Here is a 21,309-nt window from a genome sequence, read left to right on the forward strand (position 1 = left end):
TATTTGAATCTTTACCTCAGCAGACATTTCGTGTTTAAGATTCTATTTTTTCGTCGAAGCTGCTCTGGTTTCCTTGAAGTACAGTTCTTCACAGTGTGTGTGTTCGTTCTCATAAAGTGACTGACAGAAACACAGAATCCTTGACCTGGTACAACAGTTTCTAGACTCAGGCGAGCGCCTTCAGAACCTTTGGTGTCTTCTGAAGACAGCCTGAAAGAGTCAGGACGGGGTTACACACTCCCAACTCTAAAACTGAAAAGACAGGAAGAAGAAACATTGGAAGCGATGTGTGTGTGTGTGTGTGTGCTCATAGTTTAGCTCTTGGGTGCAGAAAAATGTGAGATTAAACAGAAACAGGTGGTTTTATCAGTGCAACAAAAATCTGTTTGAGAAATAAGAAGAGGGGCGTTCTTGAAGCATTTTTTAAGTGTATTCATAATTCATATACATATTGACAGGTTTCTAATACAGCATGGTTTTGATAGTGTAACTGTCTTCTTCTTCTCAGCTTGACTTTTTTTTCTCTTTTTTTTTTTACAAGAATAACAATAAAAAATGATAAAGACAACACCATGTACGACTCACTTTTAAATTTTATGGCAATGCTTCTTTTTCTTGAATGGATTTTTGCATCTCCCGATCGAATCGCCGCCGCCGCCGCTGCTGTGTCACCGAAGAATGGAACCATTCAAAGAATAAAAAATAAAATACTTGGTAAGGCTTGCTCCCCCATGGTTCGCCAGTAACGGTTGGCCAATCACAGCCTTCATATGACACCCCCTCTCTCCCAGTTCGAAAAATGTTCCATCACCGTCCGAAGGATGGCCGACCACCACCCCACCGTCAGTCAAACGTCACTTCCTATGTCGAACACACGGATGAAAACTCTCCAGCGTCCTCTCCATCTGCATCATCTTCTCCCGCGGGTTGAAGACGGCGGACACACATTAGTCCATAGTGTTATCTCCTCCTCTTACAAGGCTCTGTCCCTTTCTCTTTGCACATTACGAACATTTTGTACTTGAAAAATAAGATCGCGTCCGTCTGATTTTTCATGAATACTATCTGTACCGTAAAAACCCCAGTGATGAAAAATAAGAACACTTTTCAAAAGGACCAAAAAATGGAATCAAAGACCCAGATAATCGGCTTTTTTTTTTTTTTCAATTTTTCCTCTCACACTCACTCACACACACACACACTCAACTTCTCATTCACACACACGTGACTTTTGAAAGGCAACAGATGTCCGTTCTCCAAGGCAATAATGTCTTTGTGGCAAACTCGACCCTGACATTCCAGACATCACTCTGGCTCCTCCCTCTCCAGGAATGGAAAAAAAAGAAAATCCAATTCATGTGTTGACTGAATATAAAGTGAGATACATCCATTTCATTTTCATGAGTAAATAATGACGAGGATACAAAATAATAATGAGGACTAAAATCATATTTGTGATCATCCTAATATAAGATAAGATACTAAAACTTGTGAGAGGATACAAAATTCTCTCTTTTTTTTTCCTGGGTTTGATGCCCAGTTTGCTCCCGATACGCCTCCTCGAAACATTCAAAAGAAAACCAGAAGAAAAAAAAAAAAAGGTATGATGACAAACAAAAAGTTTAACACTTTCAGGGTGTTTGTGGAAAATCAAAGTAACCCCAGAGAGGAAGTTTGTTTCTTTTGTTCTTTACAGAAAAGTTCCTCCGTCAGTCTTGACGTCTCGTTTTATTCTGCTTCAATCTTGGTAACTTTTTTTTTTTTTTTTTTTTTAGTTTTTCTTGTAACTCCGTTCCTTTATGTTGCACGTCCATGTTTTTTTCTTTTTCTGCTTTTAAGTAAAGAGCAATAATTCTCTTAGAAAAAAAACATTGTCTTAAATGTAAATAATGCTGATTCCCGTTGAGAAAAATTGTACATTCCCTTTTTGTTGTTCTCTGTCACAGATGCCAGTCCTGTCCTTTCACATTTGGGGCTGCTTCACAAAACAAAAAGTCGTCTTCTGTTGTCCAAACTAACCTGGGAAGAAGAACACAAAGAAACAGAGGTTAGCAACATCACCGAAGAATGAGCGGCTCACAAGTGTGTTTACTCGGTCTCAGACAAAGACGACTCTGGATTTGGGAAGATCGGTCTAGACCACAACCGCAGGGATATCGCTTAATTGCCCGTGCATTGTTTTATTTATTTGTTAACTGTCTGGGAGGAGACGTCAGCCAAATCTTCTGGAATAAAACCTAGCTTCCTAAACCACGAAGAGTTCATCAGCTAAACAGCAAATACTTCAAGGCGACGTTTGATGAGGTGTAGCAACCACGCTTCACCCAAAGAGCACAGTGAATATTAGCTCTTTAAGTTAAGGCTATACACTGTCTGCTGTTGACTGACTCGTAATACCTTGGTCTTGATCTTCCTCTCAACCCCTCAAAGTCTTGGTCTTGTCTCAGTCTTGATAGACTCTGGTCTTGATCATGACTTGGTCTCGCAATACCTTGGTCTTGGTCTGGACTCTGTTTCAACCCCTGAAAGTCTTGGTATTGTCTTGGTCTTGATAGACTCTGGTCTTGGGCATGTCTTGCAATACTTTGGTCTCGATGCGTTCTCAAAAGACTCTGAGGGGTTGAAACAGAATCAAGACCAAGAACAAAGTCTTGGTCTTGATAAACTCTGATCTTGGTCATGACTCGGTCTCGCAATACCTTGGTCTTGACTTTGTTTCAACCCCTCAAAGTCTTGGTCTTGTCTCAGTCTTAATAGACTCTGGTCTTGGGCATGTCTCGCAATACTTCGGTCTTGATGCATTCTCAAAAGACTCTGAGGGGTTGAAACAGAATCAAGACCAAGAACAAAGTCTTGGACTTGTCTTGGTCTTGATAAACTCTGGTCTTGGTCATAACTCGGTCTCGCAATACCTTGGTCTTGACTTTGTTTCAAGCCCTCAAAGTCTTGGTCTTGTCTCAGTCTTAATAGACTCTGGTCTTGAGCATGACTTGGTCTTGCAATACCTTGGTCTTGATGCGGTCTCAAAAGACTCTGTTCTTGGTCTTGACTCTGTTTCAAACCCTCAAAGTCCTGATCTTGACTTGGTCTTAACTCCTCAAAATCTTGGTCATGACATGGTTTTGGTCTTGGTCTTGACTCTGTTTCAACCCCTCAAAGTCTTGGTCTTGTCTCGGCCTTGACACACTCTAGTCTTGGTCATGACTGCTGCTCACACACGTCGCACATTTTCTTTGTGAGAAGTCAAGCTGGACTAACAGGCAGATAATTACAGGTTCTGTTATTATTACCAAACAGCCATGCGAGCTGGACGTGAAACATCCCTGTTATTCCTGATAATCTGACTCACTGACAAACTCCACATTGTTTCAAAATACATGCTGCATGTTGGGACATGCATCCAAATTACTCATTCGCTTCTAAGTCAATGAATTTCAACAGTTCATCAATTAGAACAATTTTAACAGCTGTTACCAGGTAAACTTCGGAAAAGTCGCTAAATCCTGAGCTTACCAGCAGCCTTCTGCTGCAATCTCAGTCAAAGAGAAAGAAAAGGAGAGCTGTGGTGTGGCGTGTCTTTAGTTTCCATGAGGACAGAGTGAATTGAAAGCCAGTGGGAGGCATTGAGAGGCAGTGACACAGAGGAGTACAGCCATTAAGGTGAGGTGAGGAGGAGTGTGAGAGCAGAATGATTTTTTTTCCCCCAGCGGGAGTCCAAGAACGAGCCAACAAAGAGTATGGAGTAATACTGCTGCGTGAAATTAAATTGTCATACTGGAAAAAGGTATAAACAGCCCGAGGCAACAAATTAATGTCCATTTACTGAAGGTCCATTAATGAGAAACCGCTCTCCTACTAAATAATGGGGGGGGAGCAGCGTCTGCCAGGTGAAAATCTATTTACGTTGCAGAACAGCTTTAAATGAAACATCCAATTAGGGAAGTTGTGTTTTTCAGTCTAAAAATCTGATCGGAAATTGTCAAACATGCGTTCATGGCTACATTATTGTACTCCTTTGCCTTCTGGCCTCAGTAAAAGGTCTCCAGCTCATTCAAAACACCAGGACTTTAACTCGGACAAAGATCACATCACACCGATTCTGGCTTCCTTACACTGGCTACAGAATTTGAAGATACTTATAAAGCCCTCAGACGCCTCGCTCCGAGTTATTTAGCAGATATTTTAGTGCCCTATGACCCTTCTCGCTCCCTGAGATCCTCAGATGTTTCATTCTTGGTCGTTCCACAGTCCAGATAAATACACAAAGGTGACAGAGCGTTTGCAGTCGGGGCTCCGAGACTTCTGAATCACCTGCCTGGAGGAGATCAGGGCTGCAAACTCTCATCTTTTAGAAACTCCCTTTTTTTTAGTCGATCTATTTATGTTGTGAGACATGTTTTATTCTACTCTGCAGATGTAGATTCATAGCTTCTAGTTCATTGTTACTGTGGTTCATTTGTTGTGTTCTGCCTTAATGTAAAGCACTTTGTAACTGTGTTTTTAAAGTTAAAGTTTTTATAATACCATATATATGATCTTTAAAACACTTTAAAAAGCATTTCCTATCAACATTTTAAAAGTAGAAATGATAATAATTAAGATATTTTTGGGTGAACAAATGCTCTGTCTATGACACACGGTGAAAACACACACGTGAGTATACAAACACAAACAACTGAGTGTAAACTTACAGCTCCCAGACTCCTGCGTCTCTTCTTCTTCTCCGTTCCTCTCAGCCTCTCTCTGACTGCTCCAGGTAAACTGACTTGGCTGGCCGGATATTCTGGGTAAACTGAGTGAAGAAGAGAGGAGAGACAAAGGCAGACAGAAAATTGTCGGGGTTAGAGGGGAGAGACTGACAGAAATGAAGCGTGACGGAGGCAAACAAAAAAAGATATACTAATAATTTTAGCAAGAAACATGAAGACCAACCTCTCTTTCTTTACCTTGTGCTTCGGACACCGCAGTGAGAAGTTATCTTCGTTCAGAGAGCAATCTGGAAGAGGGATAAAAAAAATATCAGTACTGTGATCTGCTACTTTTATTTTTTTTACAGTACGTCTGTATTTAATCCCTCCACTCACCTGCTTCAATAGCGCAAAGGTAGTGGTAGCGAAGTGTACAGCCTTTACTGTAGCAGCCCAGGGTCGAGCCGACCATCTCACAGTACGAGCAGCACTGAGTGGAAACAGGCAGAGGAGAAATCAATACATCTTAAAAACTGTACTGGACATTAAAGAACAGCTCAGGGCTCAGCAAAATGATCAATAAACACAAAACACTATTAATTATACAGTGAGGAGCATTTGATGTTGTTTCATAACATATATCAAAGCATATGAATCACTGGTGTGTCAGACACTGGAATTCAAAAAACTTTAACAGCTGCAGTAAACATCCCAAAACAAAAAAGGCCACTCACTGTTTCTCTGGCGCCATCTAGTGCCTCCTGCAGGCCATACAGCCTCCCATTGACAAGGTACACTCCACTGGTCCACACTATGCATCCTTCGTGCACCCACAGCTCCTCCGGGTCCATGGGCATCTGAGGCAGCTGGGCGAGTTGTGCCAGGGGTCCCAGGGAGTCCAAGGCTGGCGGAGGGGGCTGGAAGGGCAGGGACGCCTTACTGTTGGACGGCACCATCCTGGGGGAATCCTCACTAGATTTGTGCCTCCTTTTGAAGCGGGGATGTGAGGTCAGCTTTCTGTGTTGAGGTCGCTGTTGAGCTTCTTCTGCTGGCTGCTGCTGCAGCTGCAGCTGCTGCTGCTGCTGCTGCAGCGGCGGTTGCGTCTGTATTTGCGTCTGCTGCTGGTCGATCTCCACATCCGGCTCTCGCTTAAGTTTCGGTATAGGTCGTATGTCTAGATTCATGTCCCAGGTTAGAGATGTTGTTTTACTGGGGGTGGAGGAGGAGGAGGATGAGGAGGCGGTGTTACTGAGCTTGCCAGCCACATGCATCATCATCATTTCCTCTCTACTGGCTATGGAGGCAGTTCTGACTGTAGTGGTAAGAGATGTTGGGGTTGAATCTAGGCTGATTATGTAGTCACTCTCAGTCGAGGGCTTGGTAAACTGAGCATCTTGTGTTTGTGTGTCTTGGACAGTGCTCAAAGCGTTTGAGCTTATGTCTGAATTTGGTCCCGTTTTGTTTGTGCCTGTGGTCGCTTGACATTGTCTGACCTGGGGCTGGTTCTTGGGAAGCTTTGCAGCATATTCAGCTGGATAGAAAGGCCCATAGAGATCTCCGAGGTGTTTGTAATTTGCCCATTTCTGACACAGGCAGCAGAGCAGGCGGCCAGAGTGATTGGTTTCTGTAATCACTGGGCCTGCGACAACATAGCCAGATGAAGGAAGTGCTTTTCCGGACTGAAGTGTAGTTTCCACCTCATCTGTCTCCCTTTTCTCTGATTCTCTGTCTCTCCGAGATAACTGGGAGGAAAGAGCTGAGGTCAGGAGAGAATCAATTCCACTGCTGCCTGCTTTCCCTCCAACTGCACTACGCTCTCCTTTCATCTTGTCCTCCTCAGCATTTACAATGGTGCACACTGCCCCGATCTCTGGTATTTTGTTTTCCACGTGTATGTGTGGAACAAATGGGCCTTTTCTATTTGGATCCACAAATACTCTATTCCCGCCTAGGCTCCCTCCTGCCCCTAAAAGTGTATCTGGGTCATCTTTGGCCACAGATGGTGACGTAGCAGCTGCCGCCGCCGCTGCTGCCGCTCCTCTCCTTCTCCTCCTCTGTCGTCCTCTCGCTCCCAGTGGCTCATCTTCGTCTTTTACGCCTCTGCGTCTCCTGCGCACAGGTTTGACCTCGATCTCCGGTTGCGTGTCCTCGCTCTCGACATCCACTTTCACTACCTGGGTTAAAATGGGTGGGGCCAGCGGCGGAGCGCTTTTGTTGTCGGTCAGAGGCGGTGCTGCCGGGTCTGGAGTGCTGCTGGCGCTCTGCACGATCGGTGGGGTTGTGGCAGCAGCTATAGTTGTAGTGGGTGGGGCTGGAGGAGCACTCAGAGTTGTACTCTGTTGGGCCTGGGCTTGAGGCTGGCCCTGTGCCTGTGGTTGAGCTGGGTTCTGGGCCCGTTTTTGTTTATTCACACTCCCTACAGGCCTGCCCTTCTTCTTGCCAGATGGGAAATAGCCTTTAGGCACAAGACTCTCTGGCTGCTTAGAATCTTGTGGCGACAGACTGGATCTACCAGAGGACATCTGATGTTGTCTATTCAGCATGTGTCCTTGAGCCTGACTATGATGGGGTGGGGTGGTTCCATAGTAGTCGCTGCCAGGATAATCGTCAAATCCAATGCCGGACTCTTGAAGTTTCTGTCGAAGAAGATTAGCAGCGGACTGCTCACCTCTTCTCGTCTCAAGCTGCTGGTAAGTGTTGGTGAAATGCTGAATGTCAGACAGGGCGGATGAAGATGGAGGTGGGGAACCCTGGACGGGGCGAGGGAGAGGTGGAGGAGGGGGTAAAGGTCCAAGCAAAGCGAAATCCTCTTTATCTCCGGTTGCTGATGCCACGGCGGCTCCTAATCCAAAATCAAAGTCTTGCTGTTTCAAAGCTTGGGACGTCTGATGAGGATCACATGGGTAAGCAGATGGAGGTAAAGGCCCGGTCTCATCGACTACTCTGAAGGGAATCATGTCGTTTAATGAGTGACTTTCATCCATGTAACTATCATCCCCTCCTGTGACCCTGGGGAAATGTGCTAAGTCTTGGTCCTGTGAATCATTAAACGGTGGTATTTCTGAGTGAGAGAAGCCTGGGTAATGATTTGAGTCATCATCAGCATGGCCTGCTGGCTTTTTAATATTTGGGGTGATTTTCTGCACTATTGCCTCCAGTTTCAAACCTCTCCCTTTCCTGGGAGGCAAAACCTTGGAATTACCACTTGATGGAGATAGAGGTTGCGAATAGATATTCTCTCCAAGCAGAGGAGACGAAAGCCGGGGACATGGGATATCTGAACTGGATGAGTCATCTTCATTGTGATGGCTCGACTCAGACTGAGCTCCAGGGGAGTGATGTGAATTTGTGGCAGCCCTCTGTTGAGATGCATCTTGGAGTTGCCTCTTGGCAGGAATAGGAGAAATGAAAGAACGCACTCTCCTACGCAATATTAACGGATTTGTGTCCCCAGAACTGCCAGCTTTAGTTGGACGCTGCACCTGCGGCTGAGTGGAGTTCAAGTCAGCAGGAGGCTTAGCGGAGATGGGTGGCGGGGGTGGACCGGGATGTTTGGCGTCCTCTGTGGCTCCTCTGGAGACCTCGGGTTCAGCTGCATTTTGGCCATGAGTCATTTGTGGAGGAACGGGTCCGTGCGAGGCTACAGGAGCAGGAGCATGGGGAGGGGGGAGAGGAGGAGGAGGCGGGGGAGGCGGCTGTGTCCTGTAGTAAGGTTCTCCCTCTATCATTCTTGCTCCTTCTCTTCCGGAGTGTGTCGACTCCCACATTTTCAAATCAAAGTAAGCGCTTTGATGATGGAGTGATGGCTTGGTTGCATGTTGTTCACCGGGCATGTCGGTTTGGGGGATCATCCTCTGTCTCTGTTCTGATTGGCTGACCTTATGTCTTCCCGGAGAGGAACCGGGCTGCATCATCATCTCCTTTGATGGCCTGTTCATTGCTTTTACCCAGTCGCTCATGTCGTGGGGGAGATGAGGGGGACCACGAGGGTGAGGATACATCTGAAGCTTATTTGTAGATTGCGTTTGGGGGGATAAATTGTGGTACGGGTGGTGGGAGGGAAAATGGGGGTTACTGCGTGGCACCATATTGCCTTCCCTTGTGTCACCGTATCTATATCCAGGAAAACTGCTGCCACTGCCGGTTGACAAATCAACACCGTGAAGATAGGCCTGATGCCTTGAAGGTGAAGCTAAAGGATTAGTGCTCATAGGATGAGAAGGCAAGGGTGTAATGTCAACGTTACCTCGCCTATAGGGGTCAGCATTCATTACAACAGATGAGTGAACAGATTTGGGATGATACTCCATATCAGGCTCGTTAGCTCCACCACTGCCATGATGATCGGTTTGTAAATTTGCAGCCTCTAGGCCGGCCTCTTTTGATGCCGCTTCCATTTTCACCACTTGTTTCTCCCCACTATCCTTTTTACTCAGATCATTGGCTGCTGCTGGAGAGGAAAATGGCTGTTGAATCACAGAAGCTCCACTCTGACTTTTCTCTCTCTCTCTGTCACTTTCCCTGTCCCTCTCTGGTGTGCTGCGTCTGTTTGGAGACACATCACAGATGACAGAGCGCCGCCCTGATGGGGCTAATATGGTGCCTGATGATTTTTGAGACTCGGTTTGACCGACGCCGCCTGCGAGAGGCTCCGGCTCTTGCAGAAGCAGCTCCTGCACGGCAGATGACGGGGCGGACACGTTAGATAACGCTTTTCTCTGTGGTAGAGAATAGTCAGCTAAGTTTATATGTTTTGGCGGAGGCTGCTGCGACTCTATAGGCTGCGGTAAATGAGTCTGGGACACGCCCACTTCAATCTTTTCGGCATTTTGTGACATCTTAGCATTCGACGCGTCTGACTTCACCGACGACTGAGGGTCTGTGGTGAAATCAGGCTCGCTTCCATGCCTCTGGTTTGGATGTGTGGGCTTTCCAGAGCCAGCCATTTGGGCAAAATGAGCCGAAGCCTCAGTCACTCCACTCTGCACCCTCATACTCTCAGTCATGCCATAAGGGTGTCTGGTTTGAAACTGCTGTTGAACTTGGAGGTGGGCAGGAAATGCCTGTTCTGGTCTGCCATAACGTCTATCTAAATTGTAACCTTGAAGGACCTCTTGTAAAAGGCTTGGAAACTGCTGCATTTGTGAATTATCCTCGTGACCTTTAGCTCCTGCTCCTTGCCCTCTCTTTACCAAAGCCTCTGCTACAGAACTAGCATCTTTTGGATGCACAGGGCCGTAACCAGTTTGTGATTGTTGGTACCCCAAATATCTGGAATTTGATTCCATTACCCCTGCTGGGCCAGCTCTCCCTCTGTTCTTCATAGACAAATCTGAGCCATATGTCGATTCTGGGTGGCCGTATTTATGTGGTCCAGACTGGGGAGGATTCTGAGGCCGTCCGAAATTTGATTTCTGGTGAAGGGAGGAATATAAACTCAGATCTACACCTTCCTCTCCGTTATGACTGCTCGACTCTCTTAAGTAAGAGTGTGACTGTTTCTCTTCTATACAGTTGTCTTGGGGATGCTTGCTTTTTTCAGTGTGGCTTCCCCCCTCAGACCGAGCTGAAACAATCACACCGACACTACTCGCACTCTGCTGTTCGTCAGATGTGTGCTTTTCTTCCCTCTCATTATTGTGTAATCTGGATGCAGTGTGCAGCCTATTTTCTTTGTCCTGACCGTTCTGTGTATTGACTTCTCCATCTCGTTGCATTTGGCTATTGCCCTTCTCTGTTTTCTCCGCTGCGCCTTCACTTTCACTTTTGATGACTTCATTTTTAATTTCTGCTGCCTTCCTGTGACCACCTCTGTGGTCGTTAAATGTTAAACTGGGCTCCGAGACACAATTTGGCTGTGGAGGAGGAACACTGGAGGATGTGGATGAGGGGGGTGAGGAAACTGGGGGTGTCGAATGTGAAGTCGGGCCAGTTTCTGACGACTGACATCCAAAGGATGGCGATGACGATGAAGAGGGAACTAGAGCTTCGTTTGCTTTTGATTCGGAGGAAATCTGTTCTTTCGACTGTGAATCAGAGGCGACTGTTTTAACATTTGATGCTCCAGTCTGTGTTTGATTCCGAGAGGGAGGGTGATAGCCAGTTGGTTCTGATCCGCTGCTCGCACCGCTCATCTGCCTCATCCTCCCGTGTTCCCCCTCAGAAAACTGCTCCTCACGCTCCACTTTGGTCCCTGATGAGCCTCCGACTGACATCAATGAGGAATCTTCATCAGCACCAGCATCTAAGCTGGCACCATCTCCAATCCCCATGGCACTTCCATCTTTAACCGTGCTAGTACTTGAAGCTGCACTCGCATTTCGACTCCTCGGTTGTGACGGAGGCACACCATGTGTCGCCTGTTGCATCTGCCCACCATCTTTCCCCTTCTTCTGTGAAAGCACTGTGTCAGTGAGGAGCATGTGCTGAACTGTGTTTGGTAAATTGGCTACTTGTGAGCTCAAGGCATTAAGACTATTCAGGCCAGTATCTTGCATTTTGTCAAGCGGAGATGAATAAACAGTGGAGCCTTCCTCTCGAGATCCAATTCCTGTGACTAGACCCATTTTGTTTCGGCTTGTTGGAGGAAGACTGCTCCCTCCAACTGCACTCATGCTGTGAGCTTTATGACTGCCGCTGCTACCACAACTACTAATGCTGCTATTTGAATTAGGTGTTGGACTTAACTGAGGCATGGTCTGCAGTAATCTACCCTGACCATGGTTGCTACGGGGATTTGATGTAGGAGGATGTGAAGGACCATGACCTGAGGGGTTTCCGTGTGCCTCTGAGACACCCATCAAAGGGGAAGGGGATGAGCTACAACTGGGGGAATGCACTGCAGAGGCAGCTGGAGAGGGGTTGGATATCGGGCTAAAGTTTTGGTTAATCTGGGCTTGTTGAGCGTTGGGGTGCATCGGTGATTTGGCTATTTCTTGAGATGCTGCTTGAGGTATACTGGGATTGGAGGCTTGGTGATGTTTAGCATATACGGAGCCTGGAGACGGGCCCTGGTGCTGCATCTTTAGAGAGTTGTCATAACCTACACCTAAATTGTGCTGTGAGTTGCGGTGCTGTAGTGTGGCTTGCTTGTGGAGTGAATGCGTCTGCGGGGAATATCCGGGATAATTTGAAGCATGGTAACTCTGTTGAACATTCTCTATTGGCCCCACATTGTTAGCAGCAACTGAACTGGAGACTGAGTTTGAGCTGGAGTTGACACTGGGAGAACTGTTGACTTTGGGATCGAACCCAGTGCTAGAAGCCCCGTCGAGATATCTCTGCGGAGGGGGGCTGTACATTCCTGACGACCCTGTGGACGCTCCACCCTGTGGGGAGTAGTGTGGGTACTGAGGGGTCATTCTGTGCCCGGAGTGTGGATAGCTTCTATGCTGCTGCCCATGGTGGACAGCTGGGAAGGTCTGCCCGTGCTGGCGGTGCTGCATTTGAGAACCCGGCACTGACTGCATTGCAGGGTTCTGACTCATATTGTACTGATGAGAAGGAGAGAAGGCTCCGGCACCAGCACCAGCACCTCCACCCGAACCAGCACTGGAGCCATAGTCTACTGGATATGGTGACATCAGGCCAGATGACGAGGCAGAGCCAGATGCAGCGTGCCGGTACTGGTGAGGTATATGTCCATCAATATTAGGGTACCCAAAGCCTGCCCCATAAGCCATGCCCCCTCTTCTGTGCCGGTCCTTTCCGCCCATTGAAAAATAATAATCCATAACGTCCTTCCTGTAAGGGTTGTTAGCACTGCCACTGTGAATGTTACCCTGTGTTGGCGGCGGCTCCACAGCTGCTCTGTTCCTAGCACTGTAAGCGAGCATGTGGCTGGCCTGACTCGGGTGGTGATGGCCTCGGTGCAAGCTCTGCTGTTGCATGGCCGCGTAATCATCTGTCATCCTCGGGGAGATCTGGGGATCTGCTGGCTGAGGGGGATACGGAGGTCCTCCTCCACCCCTCCCACTGAACCCCGGGGGGAGAGAGGGGGGAGCCGGGCTGTTAGAAAAATTCTGCATTGTTTTTCCAAGTTTGGATTAAAAACGGAAATATCTGTCAGTGTCTATACCAGGGAATGCTTCTGATCAGAAACTGGAAGGCTTACGGCAGTAACCATAAATGACAAAAAGAGAGTCTATGGCCTGGCAGTAAAACAAGGAAATGCTTTCGAAATCCACCAAAGAGTTCAAGCTGAGGAATATATATCACAGATGTTATAATCACTGTTTTGTGTAGCAGAAAGTGGGAAGGGAGGTTTAAAAGATGATGATTTTATCAATATATGAAAAGGCCAAATGGTGAAAATCTTATTTCTCCAATGATGATAATATGGTTGTTAATGGTTTTTAAAAAAACGGTCGTAAAAAACTGAATTTTTAAAAAGAAAAAGAGATATGTAGTGAAGCAGGTTTCTACTGCAGAAAAAATACAAGACTAAAAGTGTGCAGTCATTTCCATGAAGCAGTTTGGCACTGAGCTGGGGCAATGATATCAAGGACGACTGACGCACACCACCACCTCCACGTGAGACGTTCAACCCTTCAAATGTCTTTACATGTATACGCTCCGCTATAGTCACAGCTCGAGCAAACGGAGCTATGTTAGGATTAAATTACGTTGTGATCCAATAGCATCTTGTGCAAAAAAACAAAAAAGAAGACGACGAAGAAGAAGAAAAACTCATCGGGACCGCGTTCCGTCGCAGCAATCCTTCGGTTCGTCGACGTGCGCAAGTTTTCCGGGACCTGACTCACACGTGTACACGACGAAAACTGCAACTCGAAACAAGAGGTCTGAATACAGAGCCTCACTAAACACTCCCAGAGGCAAACACTCCATTGATATTCTCATCAGCTTGGAGTGTAATACTTTTGGAGATTTTTTTTTTCTTGGTCACTGTCTTTCAAATACTGTTTTGTTCTTTTTTTTTTTTAGCTTTCTGCTACCGCATGCATTCCTTCGGACTGTGGAAGTCTTTGGTCCCTATTTAGTAATTGTTCTTTCTTTGACTCTGCGTTCAGATTCTTCTCGGTGCTCTCCTGTATCTTCACCATGTAGCTGTCTTACCTTTCCTTTTTTTCTGTCAACCACCATTTAATTATACCCAGTTCCATGGCAACAACTTTCCAAAGGAGGGTAATCCATTTATTCCACTTCAAGTTCAGTCAATTCAAGCTCCTGTTTTCTGGTTTCTCTTCAGTATTTCCATGCAGATAAGTTCATTTTCCAGGAGCTGCTGACCAGAGGCCTTCAACAACTCTGCAAATACAAAAGACGAATCAAAAAAAGAGTTAGCATGCAATTTGAAAAAAGGTGCCATTTATTTATTAAACCTTGTGCTAAAGCTCACTTGTGGATATAATTATTTTTAAAAAAGCATATCTGGGCTGTTTCTTTGTCACTTTTTCATTCAGCAAAGCGACTATTCACTGAATGGATTCAATTACTTTTTCAGCCTTTTTTTTAAAAAAAGGGTTTTTGTAACTCCAAGGATTTTTATTTCAAATTCTTCAGGCTGCTACATCAGCATTTCCCACAAGTGGATTTATTATATTTAGTGGCCCACGGCAACGATCACAAATTGATTCACCCAAAACAAACAAAACAACAATAATAACGTTCACATTACTTCTGTGTTGCATAAACTATTCACTCAACTTCTGGCTTCATATCAACACTCCTCTTTTTTTTCTTTTTTTTTAAAATATGCGCTGAGAGTACAACCTTTACTGTGGCTGGAGCTTTAACAACACATACCTAAGCTGTCTCTTCTGACTGATAACAAACAGGGTTGGTGGAGAGAGGAAATGTGGGTTAAGCGGCAGCATGCAATTAAGGCAACAAAGTAACACAGACAAGGTCATAAAAATAAAAAAAAACTACTTCACATGTAAACAAACAACCTCATGGAGCTGGGACTAGAAGAGCAGTCCATCCCCAACCTCTTTACAACAACACTAAAGACCATTTAAATGGGATTTAATTATTATGGCCGGTGATTAAAAAGGCATGATGCCACCTTTTATGGGGGAGGTCAGTGCCCCGTAATTGCCATGTGTGACACAAGCCTCTATTGTTATCCTTCGAACACACTATAAAACGCTTAATGGGCCTTTACGCAACTTTTGTGTGACTTTTGTTGTAATAAATAACAAGTTTGTAATTATAACTATTAGTGTGAGGGCTGCTATTTGTCTGTCAGTCTGACAAATGTGTGTTTAAGAGAAAAAAAAAACAGGAGTAGGTCACACCTTGAGGCACACAGGTAGAGTCACATTTAACCCTAGAACACCAACGTCGGGTGATTTTCATTGTGTTGCTGCTGTCTGAGTTGCATGGGTTTGTTTCCCTCCTCACATCTATGGTTTTTTCAAGAGGCATGCGTTCGTTAGTGATAAAGAGTGCCATTTTTTGTCTATCTGTCAGTGATGCAGAAAGACTGTGCCTTCACCAGACAAGGCTCACATGTCCCAGGAATGGGTGGACCAAAGAACAAGTTCCCAGCTCCATTATTTTTTTTGTTAGGACATTCCTCGTTAAGGATTACCTGATTTTTCAATAATTTTGCTGCCTTTCCCCCAGGTTACCTTTTTTATTTTATTTTATGTGATATTGTATATTGGGAAATTAAAGAAGAGTACCACAATTTGGCATACAGTGTTGTACTTTTACATAAATTGATAAAAACTGTATTTTATCCAGGGATATTATATCGGGTAAAATATACCCGATGATGGTTAGTGATGGCAGACATGGGACCAAGTCACACAAGTCTCAAGTCTTAACCTTCAAGTATTTTTTTCTTGGTCAAGTCAAGTCACCTTTGGCGTATTGTTGTAATTTTAGCTGCAGAATCTGATCTTAATAAAGTGAAAGACAATATATAAGTAAGTGTAAGTAAACATCACTGGCAAACGTGCCCAACCTGTTAAAAAAAATTTGTATTGTAAATACTCATGTTCAGTAAAATACATCATGGAATCAAACAAAACAGTGACAACGGTAATTATTAGTTATAATCAGACATGGGACCAAGTAAGGTCTTAACCTTCAAGTCCCAAGTATTTTTTTCTTGGGCAAGTCCAAGTCAAGCCTTTGGCGTATTGTTGTAATTTTAGCTGATCTTAATATGATCACACTGTGCAATCATCAACATTATTTAAAATTAAAAATAATAAATACATTTTATATTCACACTGAAAACATGATGTCAATAACACTCAAGTCAAGTCAAGTCCCGAGTCTTAAACTTCCAAGTCCGAGTCAAGTACAGCGGTCTCTCGTTTATCGCGGGGGATACGTTCTAAAAACAACCCGCAATAAACGAAATCCGCGAAGTGAGTTTTACAATTATTATACACGTTTTAAGGCCGTAAAACCCCTAACCACGCACTTTTATACACCTTTTTACACGCATTTTGCACAGTACTCCCTTAGTTAATCAGGACGCAGAACACATGTGCAGTTCATACTGTTACAGTACGCTGTAAAAAAAAAGCACGCAAAATTTGTTACGGGAATTTTAAAGAAAAACCCTTAAATAAGGAGGATCGGATTCAAAGCATCAAAGTTTAAGTTGAATTTATTGTTCTTGTACGAGAGGAGCGTTTCACAGTGCAACACACTAAAAGGGGTTGCAGAGAAAAAGGCTCCCTGAGGAGCGTTGACAGTTGGTTCTTATACATTTTCCTGAAGATGTCAATTTGCATATAATGCATTTAAACAGCTTTCTTCAACATATCGCCTAATGAGTAGCCAGTATGTCCCCAATCTGATCTGTCTCTGGGCCTCATTCTGTTCTGAAATCCCTCTATTTATACATTACATTACATTACATTACATTACATTTAGCAGACGCTTTTATCCAAAGCGACTTACAGAGGAGGACATAAGCTGAGAAAGGTGTAAAGGAGCACAGAGTAGTTGTTAGTTTTGGTAGTTTTGTTAGGCAGGGAAGCATTCTCGAAACAGAAAGGTTTTTACAGGTTTTTACAAGTTTTTTAAAAAGGTAGAAAGGGATGTTGCTGTTCTAGTAGCCGTTGGTAGGTCATTCCACCATTTGGGGACGACCACATACATTAACCTGAATTTTACCGTACCCTGCCAGTCTCAGGAAAACAGCAATAAAGGGAAATGCCCTCAAGCAGGGCCGGTCCTAGCTATGGGCAATGTGGGCGGCCGCCCAGGGCGCATTCTCCGTGGGGGGCGCACGAACGGCCGAAAAAGCAAAAAAGCTCGGTAATTTTCGAATCCGCTCATTAAGTTAGTGGAGCGGGCGCCCTGGGCGCGGGGTGTTGACAAGGCAGAGGGGGGCGTCGGACAGACCGATGGGGGCGCACGCATCCAGGGGCGCACGGCGCATCCAGGGGCGCACGGGCGCCCGAGAAAATGTTCGCCTGTGGCCAGGACCGGCGCTGCCCTCAAGACATGTAATAAATAAGAAGTATAGGTTAAAACGTCTAACTAGCTGTGTAACCCTGATTTTTATAACAAAATTACACTAAGTGAACCGCGTTATAGCGAGGGACGACTGTATATTTAATTTTTTTTGTCAAGTCAAGTCGACTCGAGTCCAAGTCACTAAGTCCTCATGTCTGAGTGATGGTGTTAGTGTTGTGGGGTTAAGGGGTCACAGCTCGGAGGTGATGCACTGTAAAAAAAAACAAACAAACAACAACATAAACATAAATAAGAGGGGACATTATTGATCTCCATGCATTACTAATTAATCACAGCAGCTCACTGTGCATGCAACACACACCAGTGCAGCATTAACACACACACACACACACACACACTCAATGCAGAGTCTGTCTGTCATCTGTCTAATTGATAGGAGCATGTACGCAATGCTGACACACACACACACACACACACACACACACTAGCCTCAGCTCTGCGCATTACAATTAGCCCCGTTTAGCATCAGGGGCTAAAACGCGTTAGCATCAAATAAACAGGGTTTTTAAAAGGGAGGGGGAGCTAACTGCTAAGCTAACGCCAGTTAGCAACGGTGGCTAATTTACGTTGTTGGGGGAACGTTTGGGGAACGTTCACGAAACGTTCAGAAAGGAGGGGTAAGGCTTTTAGCCGAAGCTACAAAAAGAGAGAGAGAGGGGTGATTAGGTGCAGATGTGCCCCCCTCTCTCTGTCTTTAGGTGGTAAATAACGCCAACACACATATATATATAATAATAAATAATAATAAAGGTGGAGGAGGTGGTGCAGCTTTGACATTTTGAATAAACACAGCTAAGCTAAAGCGTACCTGGAAACAAGAAGAAGGCCCCGCGGAGACTGAAAGGCTTGTTTGTGTGACACAATCCTCCTCCGCTGCTTTCTGCCGCCGCTGCTGTGTGGCAGGAAACCCCGAGTCTTGAGTCGACTAGCTCCGCCGCTTTTTTCTCTCTCTCTCTCCTCTCCTCTCTCCTCTCTCTCCTCTCTCTCTTCTCCCCTCACCCCTTTTTTTTTTTTTCTTCCAGGAGTCCAGACAACCCCGACCAAGCGGCGGCGAAGTCGGGTAAAGAGGGGGTGGGTGTTGGTGAGGGAGGGGGGGCCCCGTCACGACACTCAGATCCCCGGGCCTTTTTCTTCTGTCTCTGTCTGTCTCTGTGTCTTTCTGTCTGTCTCTGTCTTTTGTCCTCACCTCCACACCATATCCACAAAAAAAAAAAAAAAAAGAAATGATGAGAGCACGGATCGGGGGGTGCCTGTGTGTGTGTGTGTGTGTGCAAAGGTCCCGTAAAACCAGTGAGGTCCATACACCCCCCCTCCCTCCCCTCTTGTTCCCTCTCTCCTTCCTCCTCCTCTCTTCTCCTCCTCCTCCTCCTCTCCTTCTTTTCACACACCGTTTATTCCACCTATCTCCAACCTAAAGCTCAGATTTGCATGTGCATGCCTTCATCAGTAGCTCGACCCTGCTCGTTTTCCCTGTTAGGACTACTGTTTTATTTTTTTTTTCTCTTCTTCTTCTTCTTCTTCTTGCAACAGAAAGACCGCCTTGAAAATGCATACACACTCATATTCCTGCACCCCCTCCTCCTCCTCCTCCTCCTCCCTCCCTCATCTCTTCTCCATCACATCCCTCCAACTCCCCTCCCCTCTCTGGAAAAAAAAAGAAAAAAAAGCTTTTGCTATTTCACAGATTTTTTTTCTTTTATTTTTTTTTACCTATTCCTACAATTAAGAAAAATAATAATCTTAGATTGTAGTAATGTTGCACATGCAAATCCCTCTCTCTCTCTGTGTGTGTGTGCAGATTCCTTTGTTCTTATTTCATCTCATCAACCTTAATGAAGGCAGCTTTACAAAAGGCAGGCGACATGCAGTGGTGGGTCTGAAGATGAATAAGTCAATAACAGATAATAAAAAAAAGACATTTTAGTGGTACGGCTGCGTTAGAAGAGGATCACAGTGCCACGGATGAAAGCTTGTTAAGTTTATTGTGCGGCTTATTCAGCCACTTGAATCATTACCATGATATCAAGCTTAATGTTTGACGAGAACATCATCACGGCCCCCCTCTCCCTGAAAAAACAACAACAATGGAAGTGCTACAAACAAGAATCCCCTTTCCCCCATTAAATTTATTGTCTCTGCCCGAGCTTATCTGCCTCTCACACAGGGCCAGCGAGTGCAGCTGCAGACCCACTCACACACACTCTCCTACCATCATAATGATGTGCCCTATGCCCCCGATCCACGGCTGCTGCTGCACTTTTAATGTACTGCTCTCTACGTGTGTGTCATACATGCACACACACACACACACACACACAACACAAAGTCTTAAATGCACACATCTTGAATGCACTCACTCACTTAACCTGTCAATCACAAGAGTAAAATCTCCCTCAGTTTCTAAACAAGAGTTCAATATTTTTCATTCCCTTGCAGATACACGTCTATTTCTATCATAGTTGCCATAGCAACTGCATCACAGAGCCTTAACTGTGGATAATTTTCAGGCTACGTATCTACACTTGCTTTTTTTTACATGTGTGCAGTTTCATTTCACCGTTCGCCGCCGTACAAAAATCTCCAAGCGTTCAATCGCTTACATGCCGTTGTGTACTTGTGTTGTTGCCACTAAAGTCGAAGTGAAAGAGCTGAGAGGCGAGATAAAGGGCATTGATACTCTGAGCCAGCAAGTCAGCCAGCCAGGCCTATCCAATCAACAGGAACGCCTGCTGGGATACAACACAGACTCTCTCCACAGCCGACAAGGTCACAAAATCTTCCAAAGAGGAGGCTCGCAGCACACATTTGTAAAGAAACAGAGCACATTTAAAGCTCTCCACGTTATTATTGCATACGTACGCAGTTGTGTGTGCACGCAGTCCTCTCTCTCTTGTATTGTGTGGCCAAAGTTTGATGCTTTTCTTACAGAAAATGCACACACAACATGTTTAAACCTCTAGTTACCATGAAATAATGCTGATTATCAGTTCTCTTCACTCCAGCAGGTCATTTAAAGTGTGTATATTTCAATTTGCTGGACTGCATTAGTCCAAACTTTAAAATTTCGCAATAAGAGAGCCCACATCCACACCTAAAATCTATCATTTTAATCTTTTATTCATATAATACCGATGAAAAAACACCATTTTACCCCTCAGAAAGATTCGAGCTCGCTTCAAGGATCGATCATTCTGTGTGCAGACAAGTTGAACAGTGCCCACAGTGGCAATTTTATTCTTTGATTTCATCCATTAATCACGGTTTTCAATATTAAATAACGCTAAAACATGAGAAAGAGCCTCAGTTTGATTTGTCTATATTTTCACAACACGAGATGAGCAAACATCTCAAGGCCGTGGATGCACTGTGTCACCGATGGTTTGATATTGTCATGACTTGTGTGTCCTCTCCAGCGTGGTATCTGCTTACAGGGATGGCTGAAGTGTTACCGATCCTTGAATAAATAAGACGACTGAACAATGTGTTGACTACATTATGTACAAGGCCTTCACATTTGCACAGGCCAACACGAGCCCGGAGATGGACGAGAGCTGTTGCACAAGACAAATATCTGCACTAAGCAATTAGTAAAATACAAGGACATTTCTGCAGCAACAGAAACACATGGATGTGTTGAATAGACCTGAGACAAGTGAATGGGCGAATAAAGAAACTCAGCTGGAACATACTTCTATAAGCCGAGCGCATGGAGAGAGGAACATTGGATAAGTGCCTGCATTGCGTGTTCGCCGCTCACCATGAATACTCTTAAGTGTCATTTCTATGAGAAGGTGTGTGGCTTTAGAAGGTTCTGATTGTGCCTGCGGCTATAACAACCAGTAATGACTCCATTTTGAGTGCTGATAACATTTGTAAGACCGTGTAGGGACAAATGGCACTTAAAATATGAAGTGTTTGTTTTATATGTGCACTAGTGACAGATATGCAAAAAGAACAGGTTGATTTTCTTATTTATAGATATACTTAAAGCGTATACATGCATATATGTGTGAATGCTTGCAGAATGCAGCCACACTGACGGTGAGTCGAATAGCTGCAAAACAAAAACACTAGTAGCATCCTGCTGCATCCAGTTCACACAGCAACAGTCAGTGACAAAGCAGCAGTTGATTTGCAGTTTCCTTGATGACCA

At 45.0% G+C, this 21,309-nt stretch overlaps 1 protein-coding gene across 2 annotated transcripts; it reads right to left on the reverse strand.

Moving 5' to 3' along the window:
• Positions 1 to 408: 408 nt before the first annotated feature.
• Positions 409 to 18,325, reverse strand: tcf20 (transcription factor 20). 2 transcript variants are annotated; one of them, XM_019265947.2, is made up of 6 exons: positions 17,965 to 18,325; positions 5,423 to 13,955; positions 5,085 to 5,178; positions 4,947 to 4,996; positions 4,692 to 4,792; positions 409 to 2,019 (listed from the first exon to the last, which is right to left on the reverse strand). In XM_019265947.2, exons 2-5 carry the CDS (start codon positions 12,713 to 12,715, stop codon positions 4,733 to 4,735), a joined length of 7,497 nt encoding a protein of 2,498 aa, XP_019121492.2. In that variant the 5' UTR covers positions 12,716 to 13,955; positions 17,965 to 18,325; the 3' UTR covers positions 409 to 2,019; positions 4,692 to 4,732. The 2 variants fall into 2 exon arrangements, with proteins under 2 accessions (XP_019121492.2, XP_019121490.2); XM_019265945.2 differs by having other exon boundaries at positions 4,933 to 4,996; positions 17,965 to 18,324.
• Between the last annotated feature and the right edge of the window lie 2,984 nt (positions 18,326 to 21,309).

This window comes from Larimichthys crocea, chromosome XII (genome assembly GCF_000972845.2).
Source record: "Larimichthys crocea isolate SSNF chromosome XII, L_crocea_2.0, whole genome shotgun sequence".
NCBI classification, from domain to species: domain Eukaryota; kingdom Metazoa; phylum Chordata; class Actinopteri; family Sciaenidae; genus Larimichthys; species Larimichthys crocea.